The sequence below is a fragment of the Neopsephotus bourkii genome, unplaced genomic scaffold, assembly GCF_033783945.1.
Source record: "Neopsephotus bourkii isolate Nb327-2 ecotype Australia unplaced genomic scaffold, CSIRO-AGI_Nbou_v1 NB_1624, whole genome shotgun sequence".
In the NCBI taxonomy this organism is placed as follows: domain Eukaryota; kingdom Metazoa; phylum Chordata; class Aves; order Psittaciformes; family Psittacidae; genus Neopsephotus; species Neopsephotus bourkii.
This window is the reverse complement of record NW_026902099.1, coordinates 7,843,954-7,860,221: the sequence shown is the minus strand read 5'-3', so window position 1 is coordinate 7,860,221 and position 16,268 is coordinate 7,843,954. Positions and strand designations below refer to the sequence as shown.

Genomic DNA, 16,268 nt, shown 5'->3' with positions numbered 1-16,268 from the left:
CCATCAGTGATGGTGGTAGCACCTCTGGGATAACATAGATAAGAAGGGGGGGAGAGAACTTGTGCAACTTCAGCCAGAGAGAGGAGTGAGAATATGTGAGAGAAACAGCCCTGCAGACACCAAGGTCAGTGAAGGAGGGAGGAGGTGCTCCGGGTGCCATATACTCCCCTGCAGCCCATGGTGCAGACCATGGTGGGGCAGCTATGCCCCTGCAGTCCATGAAGGTCCATGGTGGAGCAGATCTCCACCTGCAGCCTAGGGAGGACCCCATGCCAGAGCACAGCGAAAGCCCAAAGGAGACTGTGACCCTGTGGGAAGCCTGCGCTGGAGCAGCTCCTTGCAGGACCTGTGGCCCCATGGAGAGAGGAGCCCATGCTGGAGCAGGAAAAAGGCCTATCCTTCACGTCTCAGCAGTAAAAATTATTTTGAACATAAATTAGCTGTAGTGTTTTAAAGTAAAAAAAAAAAAAAAAGTCCATCTTGTACATCTAGGTGTCTCCACATGTGGCCCAGGGGCTGAGGTCAGTGTTTCAACACACAGCTCTCATGCCACTTGAGATGCCATGGAGAGCTCAGGACACCCAGTAGGATGGGCAGATTTAGCACAGAACCTATGTCTTTTTGGTCCAGGAGTTAGAGGCTCAGAAGGATATCCTGTGGTGTTCTAGATGGCAGTAGAGGTAAACGTGGATATCTGAATTTAACACTTGATGTCTCAGCTCCAAAAATTAACAGAAGTACAGTTTAGAGTGAGCAGGCCCAAAAGAACACTTAATTTCAGCATAATTTAGCATTAGCTGAACTGCTCCACACTCATTTATAGACTGGACTGTTCCCAGTAACAGGAGTGGTAACTTAAGCTGTGGCACACAGGGCCTCATTTTGTATAGACCAGGCCCCAAAGTCTCAACCCAGAAATGATTCCCACTTAGTATCACTAGATGTGACTAATCTAATTTACTGTGAATGAAATTCACCCACAGAAGCTGAAATTAGAATCAGAAGGGTAAATCATTTGAGTTCACGTTACGAGGACCAAAAGGCGTAAGTTAAAGCAAGCTTCTAGAGCCAAGGTTTCAGACACTTTCCTCTCCTTTGGTTCATCTGATAAAAGCCAGCTTTTTCCACTTCTTTCTTTTGCTTGCATCCTCTGACAGACCTTTCCTTCCAACAACAGCAAAACTGACAAATGTTAGGATTTTTTGATCCTCAAATTCAAAATTATTCATGAACAGTTTTCATCAGTATTTCCTGCACAGAAGATTTTGTTTCCTTTCAAATCGATCATGTACTTTCACTCTGGTGTGTTTGATTCAACAGTGCTTCTCTGCAATTCCTGTTGAAGTGAATAAGTTGTTTTGTTATTACTGTGTTTGTCATTTCATCAGCCCCTCAAAGAGCCAAGCAATTTCCTGTAAAAGTGAAAACACAAAGTTGCTGCTCTAAGAATTATGTGATCTCATTAAAGACACACCAAGTCACAGAGAGAAGTATCAGGCAGCAAGGCTGAGAGGATGGGCTTACTGGATTTATGGTGGGTATGACAATATTGGTATTGATAAGCAGTAGGTAAGGGTAAAGGATATTATAAAATCCCCCAAAAGTTATTATCTTTCCTGTTGTGGACTTCTTAAGCTGCTAGGTTTTGTATTTAAGAGAGTATGCCCCTTCCCCTACCCATTTTGTATCAATATAGGAAAGAAAATGAGGTGTAGAAAATATCAGGTCAGTGCTTGTTTCTTTGCTTTGTCTTTTTAATGGAAAATCTTTCTGTCAGTCTGAAAAATCATATTGGTGTTGCCTGTACTGGGGGGCTGGGAAATTACACATATACCAGTGACGACTGCTTTTTAGGAGACAGGAGAGAAGCTGGGAGGAGAAAAAGTTAGGAAAATAGGACTCGAAGAAGAGTTTAGAGCAGGAAAAACGTGAAAAATGTGTGATGTGTGTGAGTAAACTGTATTGAGTAAGAGGAGTTGCTGGAGGATGGCACATGTGGAAGTGGGTTCGTGAGGAATACTAATGGTAACGGATCTTAAATTTCAACATGGAAGAGACTGGTAAGTGCTTACTACTCAGTCTTAGAAGTTTGGTTTCACACCTGCTTTTGCAGGGCATTTGGCCCAGTTTTTAATCAGATGTCTGAGATCTGCTCACTAGATGGGATTTGGGCCACGAGAAGGTTCTGGTAAGACTATTGAAAGACTAAGGCAGGCTCCTGGCATTTATTGCTCAGTTCAGCAAAGGCTGAAGCTGTTGCAGTGACCTGTAAATGAAATCCTCTTGCAAACAACCCAGACATAGAAAGCCCTCCGAGACTGAAGAATGACTGTCAAAGGGATTTCAGGTGTTCATACTTGGTATGCCACCACAGGTGGGGTGAGAAATGGACTTGCCTGACTCCTAGGACTACTCTCAGCTGAGAGATGGAGAGGACTAAGGTCCATAATGTGATCAGAAATACCCAGTATCACTTTAGGGCACAGGAAAAGCATCCCGGTGTATGCAAAGCAAATACTGCCTATGATAGGTTTTGTCTGGGAAAGTAGTGGAAATGCTTATAGCATTTCCTCCTTGATTTTCTTGTTGCATGGGCAATCCAGATTAGTCTGTCTTTCCACATAAGTGTTTGTCTTGTTTCAACACTTCCAGGGCCCAGCCTGTGCCATGTTTTCTCTACCATACGGATCACCAATTCTTTTTAAAGTAATACTTTTGCTGTACACCTTCCTTTTGTGTTTTTATTAGTCACTAGTCCAAAGACTTTAAGAGTGTCTGCCAGCCTTGCATGCTCACTTGGTCACCTGCAGGGCTGGCCAACATCACTTAATCACACAGAAGGTCTTGGATAGGCATGTCCATCTGTGGCTGTGCTCTCACTATGTGATATGTTTACTGTCTGGTACTAACCCTGTGCTAGCTTTTCTCTCCCCAGCCTAACAATTCTGCTCTGCCTGTTCCCAGCATCCTTGCTTACTCTGCAGTCAGTGGGAAGGGTGATGAAGCAAAGGGAGGAAGCAAGGTCCAATGGAGCTACCTATGTAAGAAAGAAATTATAGTTTAAATTTATTTTCTGTTGTAAGAAGTCAACATCTCTGTGACAGGAACATACTTCTTTATAGAGGGATGCATTTCTTTTGCTATCTGGCCCTTACAAATGTCTGCGCACCACTGTGATCAGTTCTGTGCCTATTACCTTGCAAGTTACTGAGAGCCTCAAGAATGGCCAATAAAATCAGCATCTGATTCTTTCGAGTTATTCTGATTACAAACTATGTGGGAATTGATCTTTGTTTTACAACAAGGTGAGATCTTGGCTAGGACAAAACCGTACTTCTGTAATAACAACAAATATGAGGAGGCTGAAAAGAATTATAGCAGATTAATTACTTGGCCTATACTAGTCTATATTCTACCCTGTTACTAGTACAGAATTGCAGCTGTGGCTCTAATCATGCAACAGTCAGCCAGCTTTTTCACTGAGTTGCTTTATCCAGAGCTCTATAGCTTATCTGTAAATTTAAGTTCTAGTATGAACCTCTGTCTTTTGACTGAGAGGATGCTTTAGGAATGAAGAAGGAAACACTATATTTAATACTTTTCCCATCTATCTGCCAAAATAGAGAACCAAAAAACATGCTAAGTGATTAATCTAAACTGAAGCTGTATTTGCTGATGTTTTTAAAGGGGAAAATAAAAAACACATACATTTTAAAATTACATGCTATCATTTTGTCTTTTTAACTCTGAAACTACACAGGTGTTTTTTAGCATGATTTCACCCCACAGTAGAAATTCCTTTCTCTCTAGATCCACTTTACTGTAATTTTTTTATACTAAACATATTTTAAATAGTTTAAATTTCCAGAAATGACTAACAATTTGACATTTCTCCATTCTAAATATGCAGAGTGGGTTGCTTTGAGATTAACTGTACTACAGAGGGAGGGACCACTGCATTTTTTGAATATGAAAACCTTTTAAGGACATCTAGATCAATAGTCAATAGTGGGTGGTGTATTAAACCTGCAGTGATGTGCGTGTTGCAAATGCAACTTGTAACACATTAAAACCGTTACAGGAATGTTAAGTATCAAGCAAGTAATCATATTCCTGTGAAATCAGTGGAAATTTTTCCAGGACTTCACTGGGGGCCAGGATTGCCCTTGTCTTCCTAGCTTTCTTCAAATACACAGCATCTGCTTTGAGTTTCACAGCCACCCCTTTCTAAATGCATGGGCTATAAAACTGAGTGTTAAAGGTTCTCTCTCTTTTTTTAGCAACCTCAAGGCATAATGTGAAAGCCAGAGGAGAGTACTAGTCTTTGTTTCAGAGTCTTTTCTTCCAATAGGTCAAAGGATTACAGGAAGCAATTAATAGAATAGGTCTGCTTTCTGTGACAAGCCTCGAGGCATGTATGGCAGTAGTTCATCTGAAATAATCCATCCTCCAAAATTAACACTGAAAAATGAAAAACATGCACTTTTAATGCAGCTGACAAGGTGGCTATAAATGACTGAGCAAAAGGTACTGGTTATGCTTTATTTGGATCAAAATTTCATAGGCCTGGAGACGCCTAAGATTCTATGAAAGATTTTTAAGCATCTCCTGATGTGAAGCAATCTTTGCAGCTGCTTAACACACCTTTCCAACCTACAAATGCTGGAAAATTGCCCAGTTGCAAATACTAGAAAAGGACCAGGTTGTAGCAATGCAGCTTGCCAGGTCTGTATCAGAAATCAGCTCTTTGTGCTCCAGCAGCCCACACCGGTCAGGCAGATGGATGGTCTCAGCACAGGGTGCAATATGAAGTTCTTCAAACTCGCTCAGATGGCTTGTCAGAGAGCAAACTTGTAAGGCTGACACCGAGGACCTGCTTCAGTCCTTCTTGAACACTGCTGCAGAAACTGCGAAAAATGACATGAGGTGATTATTATTCTCCTTCTTTCCTCTGTGAGAGAATTCAGGCTACTGCTAGAGAAAGACTACCACTATGAGAACCTAGGAAGAGGTTCAGATGGCTTCTGTGCAGGTGGAAAGTCTCCTGTTTTTCAGGAGATTAATGTGCTGATTTCAGGGTTAATGTACTTTCATGTTCTAAAGCAATGTTTTTCCTGCTAAAAAGACAAGCAATTGGATGAAGACTGCAAGAACAAGTGTGCTAAGCTTACACTGTCCTATATAAAAGTAATGAGAAATGTGCTGGGCTCAGAACAAAGCACAGCACCTTAGTTGCATTTGATCCTGTCTCAAGCTTTGGGCTTCATTAAGCAACCAGGAGCTCCCAAGGTAGTTCAGTCAGTCATGAAACATTTCTAACAGATCTGACAGTTGATGGGCAGTTTAGAAGCAAAATGACCTTTTCCTGGTAGACAATAGTTTTAATTGTTTCTTGCTCCATGTTTGAAGTACATAAAATATAGCCTATTTGATCTTGAACAAAGTAAAATAAAATTAACAAATAAAACATTATCATAACCCTCCTTATAACATCAAAGCATACTATAAAAGGAAGAATAAAGAAGAGGACGCATTCTCATTCATATTCTGTTTCCGTTTCTTTCAGTTGAGTGTTACTAACTTAGTTCAACCAGTAGGGTTTTCTGATGAATTCTTTACCTTTGCAATCACCAGATGTGCATGTTAACATAAGTGTTCCATTTACCAGCAGCCCACATGGCTGCAGCAGTGTCAACACTGACCTGGCTCTCCTCCAGGAAGTCTTAATTTGCCCAAATGTATTTCTAGCTGTTGGTAAGCCTTTTGCTCAGCCACATGTTGTAACTCTTAAATCAGCTATTCTTTATTGTGTATGTGTTTAGTCTCATGTTACACTTCAGAACTCTGAGCCAAAGTCAAGTAAATAACTTGGGAGCTGGAGATGGGGGGAGAGGGAGCAAGAAGTCATAGCTGTGTAAAATACTTGAAAGGCCTCATTAGTTGCCAGTGTAGCTGCTGCATTAGATATCAGTTTTCACTGTCAACTGATCTGTTTGACTCTGGTACTTTGAGAGATCACAGTTGACAGAACAATATCTACCACCAGTTCATGTGACAAAGACATGCTTATTTTGTTTTTTGAACTAGAGGTGTTGACTTGCTTTGGTGGACCTTATACCTCCTTTTTACACATGGCCCCCAGATGTTCCTATATCTCAGATCTATGTTTTACCCATTGCTGTGGTTAGAGGGCTAATGTGTGAATCCAGCTGAGAGCTTGTAGCGGCTTCCTTACCCATCAAAATGGTGTCATGGAGAACACCCTATGCAGAGGGAAAGTGGTGGTGTTTGTCGGTGTTTACAATGGTATCATTTCAGATGTCAGCATAAGAAGCTTCTTCTGAGGAAGTGAAGCTTTTTTTTTTTTTCTTAAGTGAAAGCAGGTATCCAGCCTTAGGTCCTTTGCTTTACTCTGGATTACCTCAAGTGACAGGAGCAAAAGGTACTTGTGGCAAAGCCTGTAGCTTGTCCTCATAAAAAAACAGCATTTCAGTTACTGCATAGCCACTTTGAAGGAAAAATATTATTTTCTAGTTTATGTCTTCTTTCTTTTGATCTTTAGAGTCTGCAACAAACATTACTGATGTTAGGATTTGGATTTTTGAAAGAGAGGATGTAATCTGGACATGCCAGTGGGATGCTGGGACTCTTTCTAACTTGATTTCCCAAGTTGCCTGACACACAACTGCTGAGCCTGCCTCACCTCTTCTGTTATAAAATGCTGATGTTATTTGTGTACTTCAAAAGGACTGGTTAATTAACAACAGCTTGTAGAGTGATTTCAAGATGGAAATACATGGCAATTACTGCAAACAGTGAAGGCACTGCAGGCTTGTTTTTATTGATGATAACGTTGATTAGCAAATTTACAGCTCTAATAAACACTGTTACTGCTTTTGAGTACAAGAGCAGGTGAAGAGTTGCCATGAGAACTGATGCAGCTGAGTGTGCTGCAGCTCAGCACTACTAAGGTCTCTTTATTATAACAGTAATTGCATTCATTGATTACTGGGAGTAGAATTACCAAAGTGAAGGACTGGCACTCCCTGTTAACTCTGTCTGATGGTGTACATGCTGTGTGTCATCCCAAAGGAGCAAGCACCTTGTGGCAGTCTTACTCCCCCTCCACCTCCTTCCAGCCACCTTGCAATTGGCTCTCTCCAAGTGGATGCTAACACAAAATCAACAGAGCCGTGTAAGGCACCATGCAAACATGATGCTCTGTATAGCACGAGGAATAATTTACCAGCATTGCCCCATTTTTAGTTCTTGTTGCTAATCACCAACACCCTGAACTTGTTTAACCTTCTCTTCTTTAAGAGATCACAGGTTCCATTTTTTTCTTTAATATTGAGGCAGTTTACAGTGACTTAGGGCAGTACTGATGAACTTCTACGCAGTAGTTGCTGAATTTTATTACACTTATGTTGTCATCTGCCCCTACCCATTTTAATTTTTTTTTAATTTGTTATATCCAGCTCCAGTAAATGGTCCGCTTGGTAGTGACAAATGAATTAATGTCTAAGTAATCTTTCCTATTTCTCTAGAACAGCTAAACCTCTCATTTAAGAGGGATAAATATAGGTACAAGCCTCACCTCATTCTTTTCAAATTCTGTCTTGTGACTTAATGCCATATTGGTTACTTGTTGCCTTAGCAACACCATTAAAATGATATTTTAAAAAGGGAAAGACAGTCTTATTTTCTCTTAAGTAATGAGCTGAACAGCCTTTCTCTGCTGCCCTGTTCTTATTTTCAGTGAAACATTTGCTTTCTCTGAAATAAGAAAATTATGCTTTGTGCATTTCCCTTTTCTCGACATTATGGTCATTTTACCTAAAGCAACTGCTGAAGAATGTGCACCTTTGATGTAATTTGGCTTTCAGATGATCATCTGAGAAGAACTGTCATTCTTGTCCTTTCGTGGTTCTGTTAATGTCATCACATAGGTGTGGCCTGATGTAAAAGGTGCAAAAGTTACAGGGAGCGTGGTCTGGAAGCACAGTTCTACCTCCTCTCAGTTGTGTGCTGTGTGGTACAACTGCCTCTCTCTCGTCTGCCCTCATAAGCAGCATTGGCAGGGCATAGCTTGGAGTGCTGTCTTGGGCTTCACTGCATTTTATGTGACTTTGATCCTACTCATGGTCAACAGATCAGTATCTTGTGATTGAGGATCTAGGCCGTGAGATTTAAATTCCAGAGTCTTGCAGTGCTGGGCTTTTCCCAGGATGTGCTGGGCACTGCAGGATATGCTGTAGTACCAAGAACAGGGCTTGGCTCCATAACATCATAGAGAGCTGAGCACTGTGTCTTGCCTTTTTACCAATGTGAGAATAAATCAGAAAAAGAGCTCTGAAGTCACCTTTGCACTGTGGAAGGCCTTTATGTGTTTTAATAATTCGCTTTTTTCCTGAACACAAAAGCCGTCTGATTAAAATTTACACTCTGGCAATTATTTGCAGCTGCAACTAACTAACTTAGTTTTCTGGCACCGTTGGTGAAAAAACACCCTTTCAGATAACAGTTCAGTTCAGTATTTCTCTTAGTGCTCCAAGAACTGGTCTCTGTCTCCATTGCCTAAAGACAAAGCCTACGAATACTATTTTGCTAATATCAGCACTTCAGTTAGGAAACTAAAATGGTGCTGTGGGATCATTGCTGATTGGTGTGGTGAAATGCTGTTGTCTCTTTAGGGGTGGAAATTGCCATAGTGAAATGCTGTAGTGTCTTCATAAAGCAGATACGGGGAAAAAAAGCACTTGATTTATCAGATCTGCTCCCTGTGCATATTCAGAAGCAAGTCTGTTAAATGAAAGACTTAATGGGATTTTTACTGGTTTATTCCTGTGATCACTGCACAGCCAAGTAGGCAGAAAGTAGCCTGTTCTGTCTCTGTACTAGCAACAAACAGCTAGCTAGTCACTTAAAGTCCAGACTGGCTATAATGCATAACTCAACACAAAGATGCCAGTGAGAGTATAATCTGAACATGAGGTGTTATATTAATAAATGCCTGGTCTTTATTAGTAAAGCATTTAATCCTGCTAAATGGTGCATGTAAGGCAGAGGACCAGATTAATTTTAGATCCCAGTTGAGCTTGGAAGACTGAACTGAGCTTGTCTGATGAACAGCTGATAAACACGGACAATCACAATGTCGTTTTAACAGGATCTGTATGAAAATAGTCCTTTTCCTTGAATGGCTGCTCACAACATCATCAACAATACAACTTCAGTTTTACTTTTCATTTTATGTACCACAGTCTAGAGTGCACACTTTGAAAGAGAAGTTATACGAATAAATTCGTATCATTAGCGTGATGCAGTATGTCATTAAAAAGATAAGTAACAAGGTTTGGGAATAATGTGAACAGCTTGACTTCTCCCTGACTATTACTTAAGAACTTGAAATGTGAGGTGTGTTAGAGTTAATGAAAAGCATGCTACATGAAATAATGACATAAGGGCTCTTTTTATCAGCACAGTAAAAGCAGAAAATACATACCACCCATTGACTGATCTCACATCACAATATTTTGATTACTATTAATAGTCACATGCCTCAGTAATCTTGAGGAATCTGGTACTTCATTCCTGCTCCCACTGCATGTGGTGGCAGAACTAAACCTCCCATAGATTTCAGCAGCTACGAAATGCAGCCTTTAAACAGTGAACTTGGAAGCAAGGACATGTGGTTATTCACTGAGCTGCCTGTGTGATCACAGCGGTAAAGCCTCTTGGTCTTTAGTCAAATTTCTTATCCCCATTATTGTAATTAGACCTACTTGAGAAACAAAGTTTTGGTATTTTATATTGAGAAATTAAGAATTTCTGTGTGGAAGAAGGGGGAAGGGAACACTTCTTGTATGCAGCACTCATGCACTCACCTATAATGTGGGAGTTTCAGCTAAGCCTCTGGGCTAGCAGCTGGAAGGGTGTGCTTGGTAGGTGTAAAGCTCTCTTCTAGCAGATCCAAAGGGATTATATTCTCAGCATTTCTTATACTACAGTTTTGGCTGATGCTCCTCTCTACCTATTGTGCTCACACATTTTATCCTTAACAGTAGGAGTTGACTGCTGCTTTCAATTCTCTGTTGACTTTCTTTCTCATCTCCTCCATGCTTTTTCAGACCTGCAGCTCCCAGTTGTCACCTCAGAGTGTTCCAGCCAGCCTGGGATGTCACGAGCCAGCACCGCAAGCAACGTGTCCCAGGGCAGCAAAAGCGCTGACAAGATGCATGGTTCCCATCCAAGGTACTAGTAGAAGCAAAGCAGGAGGACACAGCTGTAAGCTAATGATATACCACCTGCAGAAACCAGAGTGCTGCGTCCTGCAATTGTCTGGGAGTCAGGGACACAGAACATAGCAACAGAGGAGACCACAGCAGATGGAGCAGTCGGATGTATTGCATAGCCTGTACTTTCATGTTTGTTTCTGTACTAGCCAAGCTTGCACGTTTTGTGTGTGAACAGCTAAGTGTGAAGGGCACTGAAACACCTAGGCAGATAAATACAGACTCAGAGACACACCTGAATGTTTAGGTCTCATGGTGGCTGAGCTGTTTCCTGCTCCCATCCTTGCCTTGCCCCTGTGACAGACATACACATGTAGTCCTTTGCACAGAGACCCTTCCAATGAAATACGAAAGATGTTACTGGTTGGAGAGCTTGCTGTCCATGTGCTGTTTCCTATGTTACAGCATCTCTCAAATTTTATGCGCTGAGGACCTACCATTCTGCCCAGGGGAGAGAAAGGTCTCTTGAAGACGATATTATTAAACTTCCTTAACAAGATTACACAGAAATGGGAAAGGAGACCTGTCTTTTATCAGGAATCAGTCTCAGAGACCCATAATTTGTATAGTCATCTCCTCATTGCGTTTGCTTTGGGTAGACTAATAGTTGAAGATTTTAACAGTCAGAATAATAACCACATTTGTGAATAGGCCTAAATATAGCTCAGATTTCCTCCAGTAACAAGCATGGCTGATTCCTTTTGTGTGGACTATGGGAGCTTGTAGACCAGTATCTGGAGAGCCACATCACTTCCAAGACACAGTTAGCTTTCACAACTGTTTTATGATTATCTGATTGATTATGGGGTTATTCCTTGGTGTCATAGTCTTTCACAATATTTGGAATCATAATTTGTGGCTTTCATTAGGGAAAACATGGAGTACTGCATATATCTGTCTCTTTATTACATTGAAGAAAGTGCTAACAGTAGTGCAATCTTTCTGTAGTTTTCTTTCTTTTTCTTTTTTTTTTCTGAATTTACTGTAAATCAGTTTTAAATCTGTTTTAAATGCACATTGGTTGTTTAAGCTACTTGGATTTCTTTAATGTTTTTACCTTCACTCTGAATGTCCCAGGTTGTATTGCAACAATTCCAATACGCCGACAATGCATTTATCCCTATATACTCTCAAATGTAACTCCCTCCTAACATAGTTATTTTCTATGTATGGAAAATAGGATTTAAAAATACTGAAATCAATAAAAAGACTTGATGTAATGATTTCTTCCAGCCTGCTTGGTTTTATCTGCTGTATTGCTTAAATTGGAGGAAAAAAAGGTTAATTTCCCATTTCTGATAATTTCACAATTTCATCAAATTCTTATAGTTCATTTTCCTCATTTGCAAAAGCACTTCATTAAAGCTGTGTATTTTTATTACTTTCCAGGAATCATGTATCAGGTTCACCCTACCACAAGGACATCCTTAAAGCTCAAGACCTTTCTGTCATCATCAAAGCGTATGTGCTTGTGACATCTTTAACACCTCTGCGAGCATTCATTCATTCAACCACCACTGTCTGGCATCCACCCAAGAAGAAGCATTTTTCTGTAAAGGTAAAACATTTCATTTCCCATTTTTTCCATCTTTCAGGCAAATTACTGAGACAGAAAACCAGATAATACATTTCTTTTCTTTTACTCCCTCTTTATTTGCAGTCCACAGCTGATAGTGAATATTCTACTCGTGTACAGCTTTCATTTCTCAGAGTGAGCAGGGTTTGCTTCATGAAGAGCTGGGAAGGGCAGGGAAGAGTTTCCTGGTCAGTCAGGGCATGGGATTTGCTTGCCTCAGAGCATGTTTTTATTGGTGACATTTGACAGCAATTGCAAGGCTGGAGTTTTCTTTAAAGCACGGCAGTGGGGGTCCTGTCATGCAGTAACATTTTTTTGCCCGGATATTGACAGTGTTGTAAAAAAGGAAAGTAAATATTTTAAATAGTTTGTTTGGATTTTCTTTTATAGGTGTAGTAAAACAGAATGGAGGAAGGTCAGGGTACTTCTAAATAAGGGGAAGTATTCAATGGAGAGGGTGGGCCTCCCATGGTCTCAGTTTTATGAAGAAGGATGTTTCACATGAATTAACTCTGGACATCTCCAAGTGCCTGGAGAGACACCCTCTCTCTCCACATCTAGTTTGCTCAGCGGTTCTATGGATTTCCAAGCATGCCTTCCCATTCCTTTGGTTCTTTAGCAAGGAACTGTGCCTGCAACACAGCAGTTCATGAAGGAGCTGTGGTGATGCAGCTGCTCCTTTCCTTTTGAGGAATAAGGTCACAAAGTGGCAGTGATTTCTTGATACTGCATAGATCAGCTCCTGCAGCAGCCACCTGAGGATGGGTGCACCTTGCCTGTGTAGCCCTCTTGGGGCAGGAGCAGGTCTAGGCTTTGGATCAGTGAGCGTTGAGGTGTCGCAGTCAGGACTCTCAATGGTGCCAGCCATTTGGTATGTTCTACAATTTTAGCTCTCTCAAAGTTAAGTGGCTAGTGTAAGCTCATTCTAATTCTAGTTATTGGAGAAGCAGACATTCCTAGCGAACAAATCGTCCCATCCCATTTAGACACTAATTTTGGAATGAGATGAGTTTCCTGCTAAGAGTGTCTGCTTCTTTCTGTGGGTTATCACATGCTTAGAGAACATACCAAATTCTAGATAGCCAAAATGAGGTGAGATGAACCTACTTCTTTTTCTTCACCCCCCCTCAGAAGCCATGGAAGCCTATGGAGATAGCCATTTATTTTCTTCTGTTAAGATTAATGGTCACTCGCTTTCAAAACTTGGGGTTCAATTTTATGTTTATTAAAATGGCACAATGTCCAGCAGCTTCACCATTGCTGCTGAAGAAGGGACTACTTTAAAGGCTAGTAGTCATTAGTAATTGTGATATGACTCTGAAATAATCCCCACTGAGTGAAGTCTGCTGACTGGGGCACCAGCCACCATTTATAGAGCACTTTGGCAGCTGAAGCAGCAATAAACGTGATAGATAGAAAGAGCAGCACATCTACAGTAGTTCCAATCTGGTTACCGTTGCTGTGGTGTTGTATCTTCCACAGCTTTACACAGACTTGTCAAAATGGCAAGAAATAAACAAAAAGTAGGCACCACAGAAAGCGCATTTGGAGTGATGTATAGATTGAAATGAAGATTAACAAAATGATGAAATGTGGGGTGTGTAAGGCTGTCTCTCAGCATGAACAGTATGCCCTGTAAAGAACATGGGAGGAGTCAGTGAATCTTCCAGAGAAGTGGGACACTGAGAATTCATGGAGTGGCCAGGAAGCACTGCTGGGAAAATCATAAAGAGGCTTCTGTGCTTGGTGCAGAGGCATCAGGCAGATCATCAGTCAGCAAACAGTGCTTGAAAGAAGGCTTGATTTCAACCACTGATGTCCTTTGGGATGACGTTACATCAAGTTTCTCATCAACTTCATGTAGCTGTCACTTGTTGCCAGTAGCATTTACAGTGCCAGCAGAGTGATCTCCTCTCCCACAGCAGCCAGTGGAGCTACGTACTTTTGCATCAGCTGAGGAACCTGGTCCTAAAAAACTGAAACTACTAAGAGCTTTCAGTTTCTGCCAACTCCACTGTGCAGGAAGGAAAACTGCTTGTTAGGTTGTCAAGCTCCAACCTGTCAATAGTAAAGACCGAAAGTGTCTTTAAAGACCTGTTCTCCCACTGACTGACAAGAATACCCATTGGTGTCACTGGGGACTGAACACACCTATAAAGGAGACTTTGGTCTGGAAAGATTTCCTAGTGTTCAATATGTTTTTCCCCAAAAGCAGCTGACTGTATTCTTTTTTTAAAATGAACATATGAGAATAATTTTTATCTACTGCATTGCAGTTATGGATGTGCTGCTTTCAGTAATGTTGCACAATAATTTGGGACCTCCTCAGTGTATATAGGTTTCTAGTCAACAAATTTTCTTACCAGTATAATTAGACTATAAGAAAGAAACTCATAAGAAACTCATCCCCAGTTCTGGTTAACTTGGTTATAACATAACTATCACAAACTTATTATATTAAGTTTAATTTGATCCCATATGTACAACAATCCTTTAGAGTTGCTAGAAGTAACCAGAGTGTGGTATATACAAAGGAGAAACTTCTAAGAAGACTGGAGATGGGGTACCAGATGATTTCAAATTATTAAGAGAAGCTGTGTAAAGAGAAACCTTGAGTTTAATGAATTAAATAATATTGCCTTCTCCACTGCTTGTTAGTAAACTATTGTGAATGGTTTTTACAACTCATATTTACTTATCCTAATCATAGTGGCAAGGCTTCAGAATGACGCCTTCAATAAGCATTGGCCAAATGGCAGTTCAGGAAGAGTTCAAGTGTGTTTTGTTCACCAGCTGCCAGGTTTTCTTTGGATTATACATATTTTAGTATCTCGGTTCAGAAAGCAAAAAAAAAGGAATATTCTGAGCTGGCATGAGGATTTTGTGTGTAGTCAAGGGGTAGGAAAAGTGCATCTCTAGATTTATGCCCTGGATGAGAAGATTCAGGAGGTACAGGGGAGAGAATGGCTTTCTGCCACATGAATGTTTTGGAGTGAGACTTGCATAATAGCCTTATTTCCTTGAGGAAATTTGGAAACCCTTTATTTAGACCATCTGTGCATTGAAAAATTAATAATGAAATGGAAGCTTTCTATTTTGCATAAGGTACCAATCAAAGGGTGGGTCTCTGTCAACATATGCAATAATTCCATTTGCGTTAATCAGCATTATGCAGGTCTCTTGAGCAGAAGGCTGACCCTGCAATAATTTTCTGTTTTATAGAAGCTGGTGTGCAAAACAGTCATTTATGATTAAGTATCTCAAGGTTTAACACACTGTGAAGTGCTCCTTTTGCCCTCCTATTAACCTTTCACAACCTGGTCCCAGTTCTTAATGAAGGGATGCACTTTTGTGGACTGTAGTGGTGCCACATCCTGCGTCACCTTGGAAGGTTCTTCTGTGCTGTTGGCCACTACCCACAGCCCCTGCTCACCCAAAATAGACAGTCAGGTACCTCCTGGATTTGAATTCTTTGACTGCTGCTCTTGCATAATCCTCGATATGCTCAGTTGAAACTGTGCTTTTAAGTGATTTTCCAGTTGTGCAGTGAAGTAAATTTATTAAAGCAGTTTGCTGTTAAGCTTGCTGTGATATAAGTCACTATAACTACCACTGAAATTCTCTCTCTGTGTATTAAGCATTTGGAAACTTGAGTAAAGAGAAATATATTTTTTACTTAACATATATGCAAATAAAACGGGACCCTCACCTATCCAGGCAATACGTCTTTTAATATGTTGTGCAATTCTGGCGGAGAACCGAACACTGTGACGATTCAGTTACAGTATTGCCCTCAAGTGGCCAGTTTTGATACTACTTCAAGTAATAGCCACGGACATCAGGATGCATAGAGTCAGAATCAGCTAGATTGGAAAAGACATGCCGATAAAGAGCAAACCGCTTAGAAACAGCAGAAAGGCTCAGAATTTTTTTCCCTTTGTTTTCTCTTTGAATTGCATATGCTTGCCCTGCTACTTAGCAGGAGCAAATAAATAAAATTGGCATCAACTCTTAATCCATTAAATTACAAGGTTATTTAGGAATAAAATTAAATTTGTTCTTTCAATTATGTAAGAAATTAGCATATACATTTCACTGTTGTTGCAGGTAGCAAGAATGAATACTACAGTGCTCGTCTCCTGAGCATAAAGAAAATGCTATCTCTGTTTTCTGCGTTTATAGTGTCTAGAGCTCTATCATTTCTCCTTTCACTGACATAAGAACAGAAGTCTGTCTGGACTGGGGGAGATCAAAGACATGCTTAGTCTAACGTTCTGTTTCTGGCAACAGCTGGGCAAGAAAGCATCATGAATCTGTGTAACAGGACAAGCATAAAGTGTGAGTCCCTAGGCAGACTAGAGATATTTCTGGTAACCTGCAAGGTTAGGAACACAAAA

At 40.6% G+C, this 16,268-nt stretch overlaps 1 protein-coding gene across 4 annotated transcripts in view; it reads left to right on the top strand.

The window, feature by feature from the left end:
• Positions 1 to 16,268, top strand: part of CPED1 (cadherin like and PC-esterase domain containing 1) — a 154,519-nt gene that overhangs the window by 39,594 nt on the left and 98,657 nt on the right. For all 4 annotated transcript variants that reach the window (XR_009728396.1, XM_061373017.1, XM_061373014.1 and 1 more), the window contains exons 6-7: positions 10,131 to 10,254; positions 11,685 to 11,853. Coding sequence is in view for 3 of the 4 variants with exons in the window: in XM_061373017.1 (XP_061229001.1) it covers positions 10,131 to 10,254; positions 11,685 to 11,853 (293 nt within the window). In the remaining variant the exon portion in view is untranslated. The remainder of the gene's footprint in view (positions 1 to 10,130; positions 10,255 to 11,684; positions 11,854 to 16,268) is intronic.